This window comes from Lithobates pipiens, unplaced genomic scaffold, assembly GCF_037356315.1.
Source record: "Lithobates pipiens isolate NorthernLeopardFrog02 unplaced genomic scaffold, aLitPip1_a1.2 Scaffold_8, whole genome shotgun sequence".
Taxonomy (NCBI): Eukaryota; Metazoa; Chordata; class Amphibia; order Anura; family Ranidae; genus Lithobates; species Lithobates pipiens.
In genome coordinates this window covers 327860242-327878452 of record NW_027507903.1, presented here as the reverse complement: position 1 = coordinate 327878452, position 18211 = coordinate 327860242, and the positions used below count along the sequence as shown (strand labels likewise).

General features: G+C 44.5%; 1 protein-coding gene across 4 annotated transcripts in view; it reads right to left on the bottom strand.

The window, feature by feature from the left end:
* The window catches only part of PPP2R2B (protein phosphatase 2 regulatory subunit Bbeta), a 500138-nt gene that overhangs the window by 218742 nt on the left and 263185 nt on the right, over window positions 1-18211 (bottom strand). The window contains exon 1 of one of the 4 annotated variants that reach the window (XM_077472981.1): window positions 5125-5549. The exons of the other annotated variants lie outside the window; for them this stretch is intronic. Coding sequence (XP_077329107.1) covers window positions 5125-5194 — 70 coding nt within the window. The 5' untranslated portion in view covers window positions 5195-5549. Of the gene's footprint in view, window positions 1-5124; window positions 5550-18211 lie in introns of those variants that run through there. 4 annotated transcript variants of the gene reach the window in all.

The following is an 18211-nucleotide window of genomic DNA, read 5'->3' as shown; positions in this document are numbered from 1 at the left end:
AACATTTCGGCTTTTAAGATCAGGCTGCCAAGTAGCATAATTTAAGCCTGGTTAGAGATTCTGAAAGCAATAATAATAAATAAAACGGAATAAAATAAGAAGAAAAAAAAAAAACACAGCAGCAGCCCCAAGGCAACTTTACCTCTGCTCATTAGCTTCAGTAAATTGGTGAGTGGAAACGTGTTTGTACAAACAGCTTGGGTGTGAATTTCTATTAGAATTTAGCTTACTTACACGTGGCTTGGCTTCCCTACTGATCTTCTACTGCACACAAAGAGATCTATCTCAGTAATAATACATTGAAGTACTGCAAGCTATTCCCATATCTTTTCCTGCACCACCAAATGGGGTCATTTCACATTCCAGCTGACTACATAAAATAGGAGTCAGCTATCAATAAGGTGCATAACATTTCATACTGTGTGCTTGTTGTTCTAGATTAAACAGGACTTGTAGTACAGATTTCTGCACCAATGAGTGATGCCTGCTACCCGATGCACAGACAAGACAAATGAAGGCCTGGCAGGTAAAGACAGCAGCATTTCTCATGCAACCTGTTATATTTATTTAGGTATGGCACACCCTCTGCTCCCAGGGCATCCATCACAGTACTCACAACATGTTGCAGTTCTTACAGGCTTGCTCAGTACTCTGAGGGAGCATTAAACCAACAGATATATAATCATTTCCCATCACTGCTTTGGCATAAAGAGACGTGTTTGCATATACTTTGTCTGCTTTTGCTGGGGTCACACCCATGCATAGTGCAAAAATAATTTTATATAAAATTGGGATATATGCAGCGATCACGTATATTTTTTTTTTTTTTTTTTACGTAAAGCTGGCCTTTGATATCTCTAGGGGTATCAATGCCACCACCTCTTGAAAATACTGGTTGTCATGCTGATCTTCATACTCTCATGCTTTCTAAATTATGAATATGGCACAGGTATGCAGATCAGGGGATCAGACTCCAATGGCTGTATGCTTGCTTAAGATTATTAGCCTTAGAAAGTAGGGTAATACTAGACAAGCAACATTTTCACAAGATAAAAGGTCAGCACTGACAGGGATACTATGGGGGAGGTTTACAACTGCAGCACTGAATCTGGCTTCTAGCTTCAGCTTGTTCAATTAAAGTGGTTGTAAAGGCACAAGGCTTTTTATCTAAATGCATTCTATGCATAAAGAAAAAAAAAAAATCATTCTGTGTGCAGTAGCCCCCTTCACACAAAGAGGTCCCTCTCTGCCCAGTGATGTCCATGAGTGTCTCAGCCATCTGAGACTCTCCCTCCTGGTTGGCTGAGACAACAGCAGTGCCATTGGCTCCCACTGCTGTCAATCAAAAACAGCTAGCCAATCAGTAGAGAAAGGGGGTGGAGAGGGGGTGGGGCGGGGCTGGGTCAGGCGGGGTGGGGTGGGTTTGTCCATGTCTGAATGGACACAGGGAGCTGTGACTCAGCTCAGGTGACCCCATAGCAAGCTGCTTGCTGCGGAGGCACTGAACAGGAGGGAGGGGCCTGGAGCGCCGAACAGACCTGAGAAGAAGAGGATCTGGGCTGCTCTGTGCAAATCCACTACACAGAGCAGGTAAGTATAACATGTTTGTTATTTTTATAGGGAAAAAAAAAATGGGACTTTTTAAAGTGGTTGTAAACCCTTACAAACCACTTTGACCTACAGGTAAGCCTAGATTAAGGCTTACCTGTAGGTCCAAGAAATATCTCCCAAACCTATACGGTTTAGGAGATATTTGCTCGAAGACGGGCACCGCTATCTACGGCGCATGCACCGTAGACAGCGGCGTGCAGGCGCACTGAGCGGGGCATCGTCGATGACGGCAATGCCGCGAGTCTCGGCTCCCGTGCGTATGCGCGGGAGTGACTTCATCGCTGCTCCGGCGAATCACAGCGCCGGAGCAGCGAGGCCCACGGAGACGCATCAAGAAGATGGACGCTCGGAACTACAGGGGACAGTGGTGACTTAGCTGGCTCCTGTGACAGGTAAGTGACACATAATGGACTACTATGCGATGCATAGTAGTCCATTATACTTTGCCTTTACAGGGAATGAAAGAGGAAGTAAACTCATCAGGGTTTACTTCCTCTTTAATGACTAAGCTTTGGACAAAAAAAAAAAAAAAAAAAACACCTGGAAGCGGATTGGTTTATATGACTTTGTACTCTTTAGTTTAATAAACCTGTCTCTTTCACACAGAACAGGTTTATGTTAAACAATCTGTAGTTGCTTTAATATTTAAAAACGATCCCATCAAGGCATGTCAAATTAAAAAGCAGGTTTCTACCTATAGTACCTGGGGCAGTCATATCTGATATACACAATAGTGCTGAACAGTGGTTGTGCCGTGCTGCTACATATATGTCTTTGCAAGTCTTCCAAATACTGTAGCTCACATGTCTGATCTCTAATGACTTTGAACCCTCCCCAATGCTCTTGTAAATCAGAAACCAAAACATCTTTGGCTAGGCTTTAGCTCACACAAGGGAGCTCTGCTTTGTAACAATTGAGGGTTTTTTTTTTTTTACATGCAATGATAATTTGAAAATACTGGCAGGTGCCCCAGGTGAATAAAATGACAAGTGCATGTTCATAATAAATCGCCTTTAGTGATATATACACACAAAAAAAAAAATTATATTATATAATATATATATATATATATATATATATATATATATATATATATATATATATATATATAGTGTTATAGTTAAGGAAAGCTGCACCCGATCTACAATTAGTGCAAAGCAATCAGGTCTTCCCACTGACCATACATATAAGCAAAATAGTCCAAAGGTTTGCTGCACTGAAATAAACAACGTTTTTAAGTGCAGCAATCCTTTAGACTTTTTTGCTTATATTTATATAATATATATATATATATATATATATATATATATATATATATATATACACACACACACACACACACACACACAAACACTATTACACACTCAAATATTAAATATATACAGACAGACAAATACATTCTGTCCTGTTGCTTTGTGGCCCAGGCAGCCTACAGTGTGATTACAAATGGCAAGCTTTCTACAATCAACAGCAGTGTGGAATAAGGAGCAGCACAGGATATTACTAGACGACATATTCTGCGACTTTAATATTGGGACATGATGATTAAAATCTGTGGCTGAGGGTGGGGTAGAGCTGTGATAAGTAAGAATCCCCAGGCATCAAAAAGCAAGTTATCTAAGCTCCAGCATGGAGCTTAAATGGCATTTTTATGCATCTGAATTTTCTCTGTGTCATTAGGCCTTGCCATAAAGATATTTCTCAGTAGCCAAAAAAAAGGTCTGAATCTGACAGCACTACAAAGGAATAATTGTATATATATATATATATATATATAAATAAAAGTATATATATATATATATATATATATATATATATATATATATATATATATATATATATATATATATATATACACACACACACACACATACATACACATACATCTCCATCATGGCAGGATTCTATTTTGCCAGGATAACATGTATATACTGTATATGGAATAGTAATGTGGCCAGCAGTTGTCCTTGCCTCCATCTGTACACCACACCCTATAAAATGCCAAGACAGAAGATTGGACCCTGTAAGAAGCCCTCCGAAATTCATTTTCCTCCTACTGATGATGTGCAGGGCAAAGGCTAATGAAAGGGACAAATGCTGCCTTCATTATAATAATGCATCTTGTTATTAGGAGTTGAGCTGATTAACATTCACAGACCCTGGTAAACCAATCTTTACTGGCAACCTAGAGAGCATACCGTTAGAGGCAAAAAAGAAAAAAAAAAGAAAAAAAAGAAAAAGAAGAAGAGGACTGCTTTTATAAAGAGGCAATACTGTGAATTGTTTGCAAACTTCTGTTTTGTGACCTTGATGGAAATAGGAAAAACAGCCCATTCACAGGAGGCTTCAATGGTACACCTGCTTTCCTGTACAAAAAGGTCAGAGCACCCTGTTGTAGGGTGCACTCCACTGCTCAGGCAGTACCATGCATGCCCTCATCTCCCTTGAACATAAAAAGGCATTGAAGCAGTGCAGACACTTGGCTATTCTTAGATACACCTGGCCTAGGAAGCCCTGGGAGGAGGAGAGTGCAGAACACAACCCTACCCCCTCCTCATACCAAGGATCTCCCCTCTACCTGCTGATCACCCATATTCATCCCCAACCTGTGATTTGTAAAGCATCACTGCTTGCCATTTAACCCCTTCCCTCCTTGCCCGCTCTAAACAAAGCCTTTCTAGAAGGACGCAAGACACCACCCTAACCTGAAATATTACACCAGATTGTCAATGATGCTCACCCATCCACAATAAGTCACAAAATGAATACATATCAGGATGTATTGGTTAAAAGCATTTTAATGACAGGGATTAACCCTGACACTCACTTTGATGCCCTGGTGTAGTTGGCACACAAGATCAATGATAAAGATGTACTGACATTTACTACAGGATCTATGGTGAAGGTGACCTGACATGATTTGCCAGCACCCTGTACACATTATTGGTCCCAATGTTCATTAAAGTTTCAGGCTTGTGTCTGTCAGCAATAGTGGATGTGTGGTGCAGAGGTGTAACCATCACCTTAGGATCTTGCATATCATACATTCACACAGCAACCAAGCACCACCCTGCACCTCTCCCCATCACTGTCATAATACTGGCCTCATAACTGGGAGCAGATCAGTGTCTTCATCTGCATCCAAGAAGAAGACACATTCAATCACTTCTACAAATATCAGGCACTGCATGATGACAATCTTGTGATTTCTAGCAATGGGTGAAGTATGGAGCACACAGGCTGGGTTGGTGGGTACTGCCCAGTGTTGGCCCCCTGGTACCCACTATATATATAGATCCCCCCCACTCTGGGTGTATGGAAGTGACAGGCCTTCATGATGTTCTTCTATCCAGGAATAGATGAAAGCGGGGAAGGTCTCCATCTGATCTAGGGATGATTAGAGGTGGATGGATGCAGGAAGCAGCAGCTGTGTGTTGCCAAGGCGATGTGAAGGAGAATGCACAGGAATGCTCCCCCACCCACCCACCTACCTAGCTCGCTGTGCACACTTACCTTCAGTTGCATAGCTGTGATCGCGCAGGAAACTATTGTTAATTTTGCGGGTATCAATGTCCTCCTCCATTGACAGCCTGTTGACTTATCTGAATGACTATAGAAAACACACAAGTATCCATGATCCGGAGAGCAAGCCTTTAGCAGAGGAGGAGATGGAGCCGCCCCCAGCACTCCATGGCACCGGCGATACAAGGACTGGAGAAGGGGGTGATCGGGCAAGGTGTGGGGGAGTGCGGAGGATGGGTGTCAGGAGGATGGCTGCAACTAATAGCACATGCTGATCCTTCTTCCCAACAGGTCAGCTATCAGGACTGATCCCGGCGGGGGTGGTGCAGCTGCTGGCAGACTCTGCTGGATTTAGTTGAGCCGCTGTGTTTGCAGTTTTTCTCTCCGGCTCTCCTGGACGTGATCCGATCTCTGCCAAGCCAAGTCACTCATCCACCCCGGGCTTGTTCCTGGCTCAGCCGATCCGCTGCTCTGATCGTCTCCTGGATCCGCTGCGCTCAGCTCGCTGGGATCAGCACCTTGGGGAGCGATCGCCTTCAGAGTATGCTGCCCGCCGCCTCTAGCTGTTGCTGCTGCCTGGATACAGGACGATGCTGCATTGGCTGCAGGCTCCTCCCCTACAGCTCGGCTCTGTGCAACTGCGTCAGCACAGCCTGTCCTCCCCTCCAGTCTGCCAGGATTCTTACTGCAGTGTGGGGGCTCAATGATCCCTCCACATACATGGCATGGGCAAAGTGCTGTGTCATTACCAGGGCATACAGCAACAACATACCCATATACACACAAATTTATATTATATATAATGTGTGTGTATATATATATATATATCTCTATCTATCTATCTATCTATATATATACACACACACATATACATATATACATTATATATATATATATATATATATATATATATATATATATATATATATATATATATATATATATATATATATATATATATATATATATATATATATAAATAAATAAATAGCACACGCTATGCGTTTTTTCTAAAATTAAAGTTGCCTAAACTGCAGTTTGGTTTGGGTGTAATTATCTAAATTGGACCTCTGCATCAGTCTGACTGGACTTTGAGATGTTCAGTCTGGCCACAGAGGGGCACTGTCTCTTGTGGCAGGTGCGGAACTATGGGCTGGTTAAGCGCTTAAAGCGGGATTCCACCCTAAAGTGGAACCTCCGCTGATCGGATCCCTCCCCCCCTCCGGTGTCACAATTGACACCTTTCAGGGGGGAGGGGGGTGGAGATACCTGTCAAAGACAGGTATTTACACCCACTTCCGGGCATAGACTCCCATGGGAGTCTACGCCATTTCCTGCCCTGCCGCGCTGTCTGCTGGGACACACACGGGTCCCAGTGACAGCGCAGAGATTTCCTATTGCGCGGCGCAACTCGCGCATGCGCAGTAGGGAACCGGGAAGTGAAGCCGATTCGCTTCACTTCCTGATTCCCTCACCTAGAATGGTGGCGGCAGCAGCCGAGGGCCAATCGATCGGCCTCGGCATCGCTGGAACCCGGGACAGGTGAGTGTCCATTTATTAAAAAAGTCAGCAGCTGTAGTATTTATAGCTGCTGGCTTTTAATTTTTTTATTTTTGGTGGAATCCCTCTAAGTTACTCTTTAAGATCCAGGTCAGTGGGAGCGGCCCTCTCGCTGTGCCCTCTGGGAGAGGGTATTTAAGATGTGGACGTCACATGGTTCACGATTTCCGGTCCAGTATGATGTGCTGATTACTTGGTCCTGGTCCTCCTGACCAGCCCCAGGAAGGCTATGGTCTAGGGTGCGGATCCACCCGACTTTAAATGTCTTGGAGCTGGCTAGCCCAAGGCAAGGAAACTGAGGTGGTTGGGTGACGTCTCCGGTTTGGGAGAGACCCAGTGTACTTCAAGCATTCCAGGGGAGGACTCTTTAGAAGAACACCATGTACGGATTGGTTTTCTTAACAAGAGCTTGAAAGGGCAGAAGTAACAGAGAATCCAGTCTTGTGGATATCGCCAAGCAGGCTGAAAGATCCAGGTATCCTACAAGTGTTCTACAGCTTAGTTTCCCTACATGTTCTGCAACAACGTCTGTGGCAAAGACTTTGTTCCTGAGTAAGCACCTTGTTGGCTGCTAGGCCTTGTGAGAGAGACATTCCAACCTGAGTGTCCATCCAGCTGTGAATGGCTATTCTGTGAATGCAGTCAGTCAAAGTAAGCAAGTTCTTTAACTTTTTGGACTTTGACATAAGAGTACCTGAACTTCCTTTTCCAGCCCTCTGATCCCAAGTTGAAAGACTGTTCAATTGTCTGACAACAATAGATCCACTTGAATGGATTTTATTTGCAAAACTCAGTCTCAAAAAAACTCAGTCAAGTTCAAGGCCATCTACCACGGGACAACCCCTAGACGTGCAACAAGGAGAACGGAGGGCAACGGTAAGCCCAAAAATAACCAGCAGCTCCTTCGCGGGGGGTTAGTGATATATATATATACATATACACACACACATATACATACACACACACACACCTGTTCAGTTGCTTGGTAACACAAATTGCTAATCAGCCAATCACATTGCATGCATTTAGGCATCTAGACATAGTGAAGGCAACTGGCTGACATTCAATCAGAGAATCAGAATAGGGAAAATTCTCATTTAGGGCCAGTTCACACCATAGAAACGCAGTCCAGATGCGTTGCAGGTGCTTTTCTACATGCGTGTTTTCGATGCGTTCCAGTGCTCTCCCCCCCCCCTCTTTTTTTTAACCTTAAATGATGACAAGTGTGTTGCAGTGCGTTTTTGGCCCATTTAGGTGCATTCCAGTGCATTTTTGATGCATTCCAGTACAGTCCCATGCAGAAAAAAATACAGCATGTTTTTTTTCTGGAACTGGAATGCACTGGAACTGACTGTACTGGTGTGAACTATGCCATTGAAAACAATATAACCTATTTGCCATGCATTTGTGATGCAGAAAAAAAAAAACACACTGGACTGCATATGGTGTGAACTGGCCCTTAAGTGACTTTGAACATGGCATGGTTGTTGGTGGCAGACGGGCTGGTCTGGCTAGTTCAAAAACTGCTGATCTACTTGGATTTTTTTTTTTACACACACAACCATCTCTAGGGTTTACAGAGAATGGTCAGAAAATGAGAAAATATCCAGTGAGCGGCAATTGTTTGGACAAAAATGCCATGTTGCTGTCAGAGCAGAATGGGTAGACTGGTTTGAGGATGATAGTAAGGCAACAGTAACTCAAATAACCACTCGAGGTATGCAGAATGCCATCTCTGAACACACAACATATCAAACATTGAAGTAGATGGGCTACAGCAGAAGACCACACCAGGTGCCACTCCTGTCAGCTAAGGAAACTGAGGATACAATTCGCACAAGCTCATCAAAATTGGACAATAGAAGACCTGACGGTCTACTTTTCCATTTGGGGGATATTTGTACTGTCTTGGCGTTTGAGTCTCAAGAAATGATAGGGCATAACTATACATTTGCAGAGAACATAAATATATGTTTTTACACCAGAGTGAGCAAGCCTTATGTGAAGAAGCCAAATTATAGTACACTCAGGCCAAGATTAACTTTTTTTTGATAAAGTGTGGTGTCTGTTTCGCAGACTTAGAAGTAACAGGTATGGAAAAATTGAGCTTTCGTCATCTTCCTCCTCTTCTACGCCTTGTATACACAATACATTATTACACCTTATTTTAACTTCTCCAAGATGTCCAGACAATGCCCCATCAATATACTCTTCTGTATTGGCAAGCTGTATGTTCATGTAGCCATCCACAGAGACCAGGTATCCCTTGTATTCTATTACCCCACTTCAGTTTCAACATTACCGACTTGCCATTTAGGAATGGCTTTGGGCCGTCGCTGATGTACAGACCAGTGGAAGAAAAACAATTTTTTCCCACGGAATGCTCAGAGAACACGCCAGAGAGCATTATATGCACCTGTCAAACAGGTAGGTTGTTCCTTGGGTGTTAAATGTGCTATGAAACTTATACCAAAAAATGACTTCAAGATAAAATCAACACCCACAAAGCTAAGCAGCCTAGACAGTCTTGCAGAGATCCTAGATCCCAAAAACATGTAATCAGTGACAGTAGCATAAGGGGGGGGTTTATAAGCTGCTGCTAATCCAGGACTGATTCATTTTGACAAATGTCAACTGGTCAACGGAGTCTGTGGACAGACGCACTTTCTTAGGTCACAAAACCTCCGGCAGCATGGAATGCCCATTCAGAAAGCATGCTGGATGCAGGGCATACTCATACACATACTAGGCAAGTTCTGACCAGTGGTCAATTTCTCATGATCCGTTAACCCAGTGGATAGTCTGCTGGAAAGCTCTCCATGTCTGTTTTTGCCCCGAGAATATCTTCCACTATATGTTGCAAACGCTACGAAGCGGACAGCCCTGGGTTCTGACAAAAAAAATGTTTAAATTAACCACTTAGGAGACCCCCTTCTCCACCGCTCCTCCTTTGAGGAACAGAAGCCTCAAAACTACCTTTTCTATGAGACACTAACCTAACAGTCTGGAAAGATGTTACATAAACTAGTCTAAGGTGTCCATCAAGCTATTTCATCCTGTGCTCCCTCTGCAACTTTCCCCTTGTAATGGTCAAGGAGGGTTGCTAACAAATCATGCTCCTTCTTGATGCCACAAATTCTCGGGTCCTTTTGCAGGCTTTGAAGAATAAGGGAGCCCATGCAGGGAGGCATTAGAAGCAGAGTCATCGGGGTCACTGAGGATTACACTATCTGGAACTGCCTCCTTGCCAACCTTGTACTACTCCCAAGGTTTCTGGTGACAAAAAACCATGTCTTAAGATGGGATGTATGCCTTCATCTGCTTTAGTGCCTCCAAAACTACCAGAATCCTCCTGCCTCTCCTTTTGTGTATTCTGTGGCGTCACAAGAATGGCGTCGGCATAAAAGCAGGCCTTAAGAGGAAAGCAAGTCCTCTTCTTCCTCCCACTGCTCTACCTAGAGTGCGCTGTCCATAATGTCACGCAGATTATGCTCCAGCAGGAACACAAGAGGCATAGTGTCACTGATGCATGCATTGTCAAGGCTCATAATCCTTGTCGCCTACTCAGATGGTGACAGTATAATGCATGCATCCTTTATCAGCAGCCATTGACATGGGGAAATGGGGCCAAGCTCCCCTAGGCCTGTACTTGTGCCATACTCACACAGGTATTCACTGATGGCTCTCTGCTACATATGCATCTGCTGCGTTGCCAAAGATGAGTGCCAATTGGTGGACAAGTCCAAATCAGGCTGTTTACGGGCAGGTGGAATTCCCGCTGAATTTCAGCCAACCAACGGCTGCGTATAACTGCCTAAAATGGCTACAGACTCTCTTGGCCTGCGTCAGAAGACCTTGCAAACCTGGGTACCCCTTTTTAAAAATTCTGCACCACCAAATTGAGGCATGGCACAGGTGTCAACTTTCCCTGTGGAAGGGTGGATAGCAGGTTAGTGCCATTATTGCACATCACCAGTCCTGGTTCAAGCTTCCATGTCATGAACCACCCATCTGGGCCTGCCCCTGCAGAGCTGAAAGAATCTCTGCTCCGATGTGGCTCCTGTCCCCTAGGCAGACCAGCTGAAGCACAGAGGAGGACGACGACGAGGAAGAGGGCACGGAGGACGACGACGAGGAAGAGGGCACGGAGGACGACGACGAGGAAGAGGGCACGGAGGACGACGACGAGGAAGAGGGCACGGAGGACGACGACGAGGAAGAGGGCACGGAGGACGACGACGAGGAAGAGGGCACGGAGGATGACGACGAGGAAGAGGGCACGGAGGACGACGACGAGAAAGAGGGCACGGAGGACGACGACGAGAAAGAGGGCACGGAGGACGACGACGAGGAAGAGGGCACGGAGGACGAGGAAGAGGGCACGGAGGACGACGACGAGGGAAATTTTGACGCAGAAAGCCCCATAATGCTCTGCGAGATCGCAGTGCATTGATGTCCGATTGGCCAAAGCATGCAACTGACCTGAATGCTTTGGCCAATCGCTGCACGCTCTGCTGTGAGAGCCATGATTGGCCAAAGGCAGAGTGCGTTTAGCCAATCATGGCTTAGGGGCTAAGTCCATGCCCCACACTATATAAGGCTGCTTACACGGCGGCCGTATATAGTGTTATGAACGAGAGAAGTTAGCGGTGTGCAGGCAGTTTAGTGTGTGTATGTGCAGTGTACAGTATATAATACACATTTATTGAAGTAGTTAAGGGGAACCCTATGACAGAAGAAAAAGAACGCCATTAGTTCTCTCCCCCAGTCCATACCAGGCCCTTTGGGTCTGGTATAGGTTTTAAGGGGAACTCTGCGCCAATATAAAAAAAAAAGCGAGCCCCCCCTTCCTGAACCATACCAGGACACTTGCCCTTTTAGGTTTTAGGCCTCCTCCCCTAAAGCACCTTGTCCCCATGTTGATGGGGACAAGGCCTCATCCCCACAACCCTTGCCCGTTGGTTGTGGGGGGGTCTGAGGGAAGGGGGCTCATCAATCTGGAGGCCCCCTTTAACAAGGGGGCCCCCAGATCCCCCCCACATGAATGGGTATGGGGTACATTTCCGCAAAATCCATCCATCTTCAATCACACAACGGACACGAAAAAAAAATAAAGAAAAAACAAATAAAAGCTTTGCCTCGATGGGAGGCATCTGGCTGGCTGTAACAGCTGTTATATAGGCAAGTGTGGGGCCACCCAGTGATGTAGCTTAGTGAACCTGGCCCTTTTGACAGCATGCACCATCAGAGGGGGAGCGGGGTGATCCGGTTACGTCAGCGTGTGGCCCCGGCCTTGCCTATATAACAGCCGTCACAGCGAAATACAAGTCTAACATGGAGGCGGCGTATTTTTTTTTTTTTCTATTTTTTGGGTCCATCGGACAGTGTTATTGACGATGGATGTACATCGCAGGACGCTACTATTTTTTTTCTTTTTTTTTTATATAAAGGAATGGTCAAAAAACGTCTTTTGTGGCTCTTTGACACTTTTTGGTGAATGAGTAAGGGTACAATTCACATGGGGGGGGGGTGGAATCTTGGGGCCCCCTTGTTAAAAGGGGGCTTCAAGATTCTGATAAGCCCCCAGACCCCCACAACCAATGGTCAGGGTTGTGGGGACGAGGTGCTTTGGGGGACCAGAAAGGCCTAGTATGGCCTGGGGGGGGGGGGGGGGCATGCCAGTTTTTACAGCCCCAAGCAATTTTAAGAGACATTTTTTCCTTTAGAAATAAAATTTTGCTGCGGGACTATAACACATACGAGGCTGATGCACTACTTTACAGGCAGACTAAGGGGACCCCCTAGGCACAATATTTACATAGGTTGAAAAAGACACAAGTCCATCTAGTTCAACCACAAAATATTTACATTTTTATTGTTCTACTTTAAGCATTAAAGCGGGAGTCCGCCGGGACTCCGCATTTTTTTTTTTTTTTTTTAAAAGCCAGCAGCTACAAATACTGCAGCTGCTGACTTTTAAAATAGTGACACTTACCTGTCCAGCGCGCCCGCGATGTCGGCACCCGAAGCCGATCTGTAGATAGTCTCTCGGGTGCTGCCGCCACCATCTTGGGTATGGGAATCAGGAAATGGAGCCTTTTGGCTTAATTTCCCGGTTCCCTACTGCGCATGCGTGAGCCGCTGCGCAATAACGACGGTCCTCGCTGCCTCTGGGATCTGTGTGTTTTCCCAGCAGGCAGCGGGGCACTTGCGGAAAGGGGCGGGCACTTGCGGAAAGGGGCGTAATATACGCCCCTTTCCGCAGAGAGCTATCCCGGAAGTGGGTGCAGATACCTGTACTGTACAGGTATCTGCACCCCCCTCCCCCCTGAAAGGTGCCAATTGTGGCGCCGGAGGGGGGGAGGGTTCCGATGAGCGTAAGGTCCACTTTAGGGTGGACCTCAGCTTTAATAAAATCACCGCTCCTGAAAAAAAAAACATTTTAACCACTTGAGGACCAAGTCTCTTTTTGAGATTTGTTTACACATTCAAAACATTTTTTTTGCTAGAACATTTTGAACCCCCAAACATACATTCTTTTTCCCACCAGTGCCAATCTGTGCCCATTAGCAATGCCAGTACGTGCCACCTATCAGTAAAGCCCATCTCTGCTGTCGATCAATGCCCAGTGTCGCCCATCAGTACCACCTATCCATGATGCCTATAAGTGCCACCTATCAATGCCTATAAATGCGGCATATTCGTGCCTCCTCATCAGTGCCACCTAATCAGTGCCCATAAGTGCCACATCAATGTCCACCAGTTCAGGCTATCAGTGCCTAGCTTCGCCTCATCAGCGCACATCAGTGAAGGAGAAAAATTACCTAGTTACAAAATTTACTGACAGAAACCAAGTAACGTTTCTTTTTCCAAAATTGTTGGTGTTTTTTTTTGCAAAAAAAAAAAAAAACAGCAGTGATTAAATACCATCAAAAGAAAGCTCTATTTTTGTGTAAAGAAAATGGTAAAAAAATGTGTTTGGGTACAGTGTAGCATGACCGCACAATTGTCATTTAAAGTGCGACAACGCTGACAGCTGAAAAATGGCCTGGGCAGAAAAGGGGGTGTAAGTGCCCTGTGGATAAGTGGTTAAAGGAGCAGGATCCATTTCTTTTTTTTGGGGGGGGTTAACAAACACTTTAAAATGTTCCCAACCACATGGGAGAGCATTCAGAATTATAATATGAATGTTTTTTTTTTGTTTTTTTTAACACAGAGCTATCATTAAAAGATGGAAGCCAACTCTCCTGCCCACCCTACCACTTTATATTAGACACTTTTTTTTGGGGATACAACGGCAAAAACAGCCAACAATCCATCAGTTTAATACATGCATAAAAGGTTCAATAAACAGGATCCATGCAGACGTAAACTGGATCAAGTGTATACAGTAATCTTCCAGGTAGAAGGGTCCACCTGGTCATTAGTGAAGTTACATCGACTTGCGGCAAATAAACTGTATAATCCTGGTCTAGTACAGTAATTAAAAGGAAGGTAAAGAAAAAACTGCCTAGGTATGACTCTGCTGTCATACACATTTTGTACGTCTAAGAAAAAAAACATAACATGAAAGACAAACAAAAGCCAACTATAACATATGGATGCCACCCCGACACTTTAGATTTGGAACTGTAGCAGAACCCACAAAGAAACGTATCTGAACAGCAGTCAGTCACATGATGAGAATGGCAGTAAACTTATTGCGGTATGGGTAATGACCAATAGAAATAGATGGCCTGCCTACTGCTTCCGTTTTTCACAGCAACCCAACACCTACAAAATGTACATATCACATATGATTGCAGTGTTTTGTAATAGACTAAATTTGTTTTTTGTTTTTTTTTAAATGATGCTCCACTGCCAAGACAGTAACCTTGAAACGTAAGATAACTTGGCATCTCAAATTCAAATTTAGAGAAGAAAACAGCTTCAATGCAGTAGGAAACTCCCAGCACTTGTGTGTCTGGTTAGCGCAGATAGGTGTCCTTTTATGAAGCAGTGAAATCTATTCACGGCTTCATTCTCCGGCATTCACAGAGGAGATCTTTCTCCTCTGTGTGCCACTTTATGAAGCGGAGTAGATCGCTTCACCCTTGGAGGAGTGAAGCGATCTACAAACGCTTTTAACTCTGGAGAACGGCCCCTAATACTGGAATCTCGTGCGACTTTACGAGATTACAGTATTAGAAATTCACCGATACACAGATACCGTATATACTCGAGTATAAGCCGAGATTTTCAGCCTCTTTTTTGAGGCTGAAAGTGCCCCCCTCGGCTTATACTCGAGTCATCGCTGTCTGCCTGCTCGATCAGCGTGTCGAGCAGACAGACAGCGGACATTCTAAAATTCAAAAGCCGTGCCTCCGCCTCCGCCTTCGCCTGTGATAGGCGGAACACTGAATTTCCCAGCAGTCAGTGTTCCGCCTATCACGGACATCCGCTCATCCTCGTACTACGGACGAGGATGAGACGATGTCCGTGATAGGCGGAACACAGGCTGCTGGGAAATTCAGTGTTCCGCCTATCACAGGCGAAGGCGGAGGCGCGGCTTTTGAATTTTAGAATGGCCGCCGAGGCGCCGACGAAGAGCGGCGATCCTGGCAAGGCACGGGACGGAGGCAAGGCAAGGCACGGGACGGAGGCAAGGAGGCACGGCACGGGACGGAGGCAAGGCACGGGACGGAGGCAAGGAGGCAAGGCACAGGACGGAGGCAAGGCACGGGACGGAGGCTCGGGACACAGGCTCGGGACACAGGTAGGCTGGACACACACACACACACACACACACACAGGGATGGATGGATGGAGACACACACACACAGGGATGGATGGATGGAGACACACACACACAGGGATGGATGGATACACACACACAGGGATGGATGGATGGAGACACACACACACAGGGATGGATGGATGGAGACACACACACACAGGGATGGATGGATGGAGACACACACACACAGGGATGGATGGATGGATGGAGACACACACACACAGGGATGGATGGATGGATGGAGACACACACACACAGGGATGGATGGATGGATGGACACACACACACACAGGGATGGATGGATGGATGGACACACACACACACAGGGATGGATGGATGGATGGACACACACACACACAGGGATGGATGGATGGATGGACACACACACACACAGGGATGGATGGATGGATGGACACACACACACACAGGGATGGATGGACGGACACACACACACACAGGGATGGATGGACGGACACACAGGGATGGACGGACACACAGGGATGGACAGGCATGTCTCACCCTCGGCTTATACACGAGTCAATAAGTTTGCCAGTTTTTTTGGGGGTAAATTGGGGGCCTCGGCTTATATTCGGGTCGGCCTATACTCGAGTATATACGGTATGTCAATTTATTAAGCAGTGATTAATTATCACAGCTCAATACACTGACACACGGTGTGATTAATGTTAGTGAAATAAAGAGTCCCCCTACATAATACATACATGTATACACACACAGACATTATATATATATATATATATATATATATATATGTATACACATAAATATGACAGGGGGACATGGTTACAGTGTTGGGGGGTCTGAACGAGGCATAAGGAAGTTAATCATCTTCCTCTTTCCTCCTCAGATCCCCCCACATTCTCTCTTCACTCCCCGGTTCTCCACCTCTGAGCTGGTGAATCGGGGAGTGTGAATTCTGACACAGATCACCAGTGAAGCGCTGAGATCACAGCTTCATAAACTGGCCGTTACTGTAACATTCTATGAGGATTCTCAGTGTGTGGAGATAGTTGGCGGGAGAACAAGTTCAAACACTACTCCCCCGATTATCTCCGGTTTATAAACTGTTTATGGGCTGTGATCAGCGGCGATCCTCTGGATCTCCACTGATCACTGCTTCATAAAACGGACACCATAGTGGTTTAAAGTATCCATACACAGCCCAGTTTAGAATCATATTTTAATCTGCTTATTGACTGGGCAAACATGCTATTCTATATTCAGGTTAAAGCAAGAACTTTTTTTCTTGGCACCAGCTTCACTTTTGTATAGTCATGTGAAAGTACATACATCCAAAGCAATTGGTGACAATTTCAAAATATTTGAACAGGAAAACATCTTCATTTAAAGTACTTACAAATAAAGGTGATGATACTTAAACAAAATGACATGAAGTATTAATAATCCTAATTAAAGCGGGGTTCCACCGCCTACATTTTTTTTTTTTTAAATACAATGACATTGATTATATTATTTAGACTTAGTACTCACTTGTTCCATTTTTTTAAGTCTTTAAAGATATCTATTTTATCAATAGAAATCAAGTTATATTGCGTCTTTTTGGTGGTTCTCATCCTGCCTGTGGGCATGTGAAGCCCACAGGCTTCCTCCCCCGGGATACAGTGTCACTGATGTCCCAGCATGCACTGTGTGCTGCATCTCCGATCTCGCGCATGTGCAGCGACTTCAATTCGGAGCGCACAGACTCCTAGGATCAATGAGAGAAGATCCCAGGAGACAGTGCGAGTTACGGAAATGACTAAATAGCCGCACAAACCCCGCCCATATCCGCAAGACACACATTCAGGCAGCAGAGAGATTACAAAGAAAAAAAAAAAAAAAAGGTACATTTTAAACCAAAAAAAAAAAAAAGTTCAGTTTTAGAATTAGAACATCTATGTGATCACTAAGAGCTTTTATAAATAAAACGGTGGAGCTCTGCTTTAAAGCGCAAATTTGACACATTGGAGAAAAAAAAAACACACAAGTACGCCTCTACATTTAAATCTATTACATTAGAATACAGTGTTCCAGATCAGATGCAAATGATTAAAGCCTTAAGATGCAGGCGGTACCCTGTCTATCTTTGACCACTTCAGCCCCTGAAGGTTTCACCCCCTTCATGACCAGGCCATTGTTTGCAATACAACAATGCGTTGCTTTAACTGACAATTGTGCAGTTGTGCAACGTTGTACCCAAACAAAATGTATGTCCTTTCCCCCCCCTATGAATAGAGCTTTCTTTTGGTGGTGTTTAATCACCTCTCCTGGTTTTTATTTTTTGCGCTAACAAAAAAAAAAAAAGACGGACAATTTTGAAAAAAAAATAAATATACTTTTTTTTATTTTTGGATTTATAAAACCTAAAATAAAATGTAAAAAAATAAATAAATAATAAAAATTCGAATTTCTTCATCAATTTAGGCCAATGTGTGTTCTTCTATGTATTTTTGGTTAACAAAAATCTCAATAAGCTTATTTTGATTGCTTTGCACAAAAGTTATAAGGTCTACAAATTATGGGATATTTTTATGGCATTTTTATTTTTATTTTTTTACTAGTAATGGCAGTGATCTTTAGTGGGACTGCGACATTGTGTCTGACAAATTGGACACTTTTTGGTGACCAGTGACACCAATACTTTGATCAGTGCTAAAAAATGCACTGTCACTGTATAAATTACACTGTCAGGGAAGGGGTTAACACCAGGAGCAATCAAAG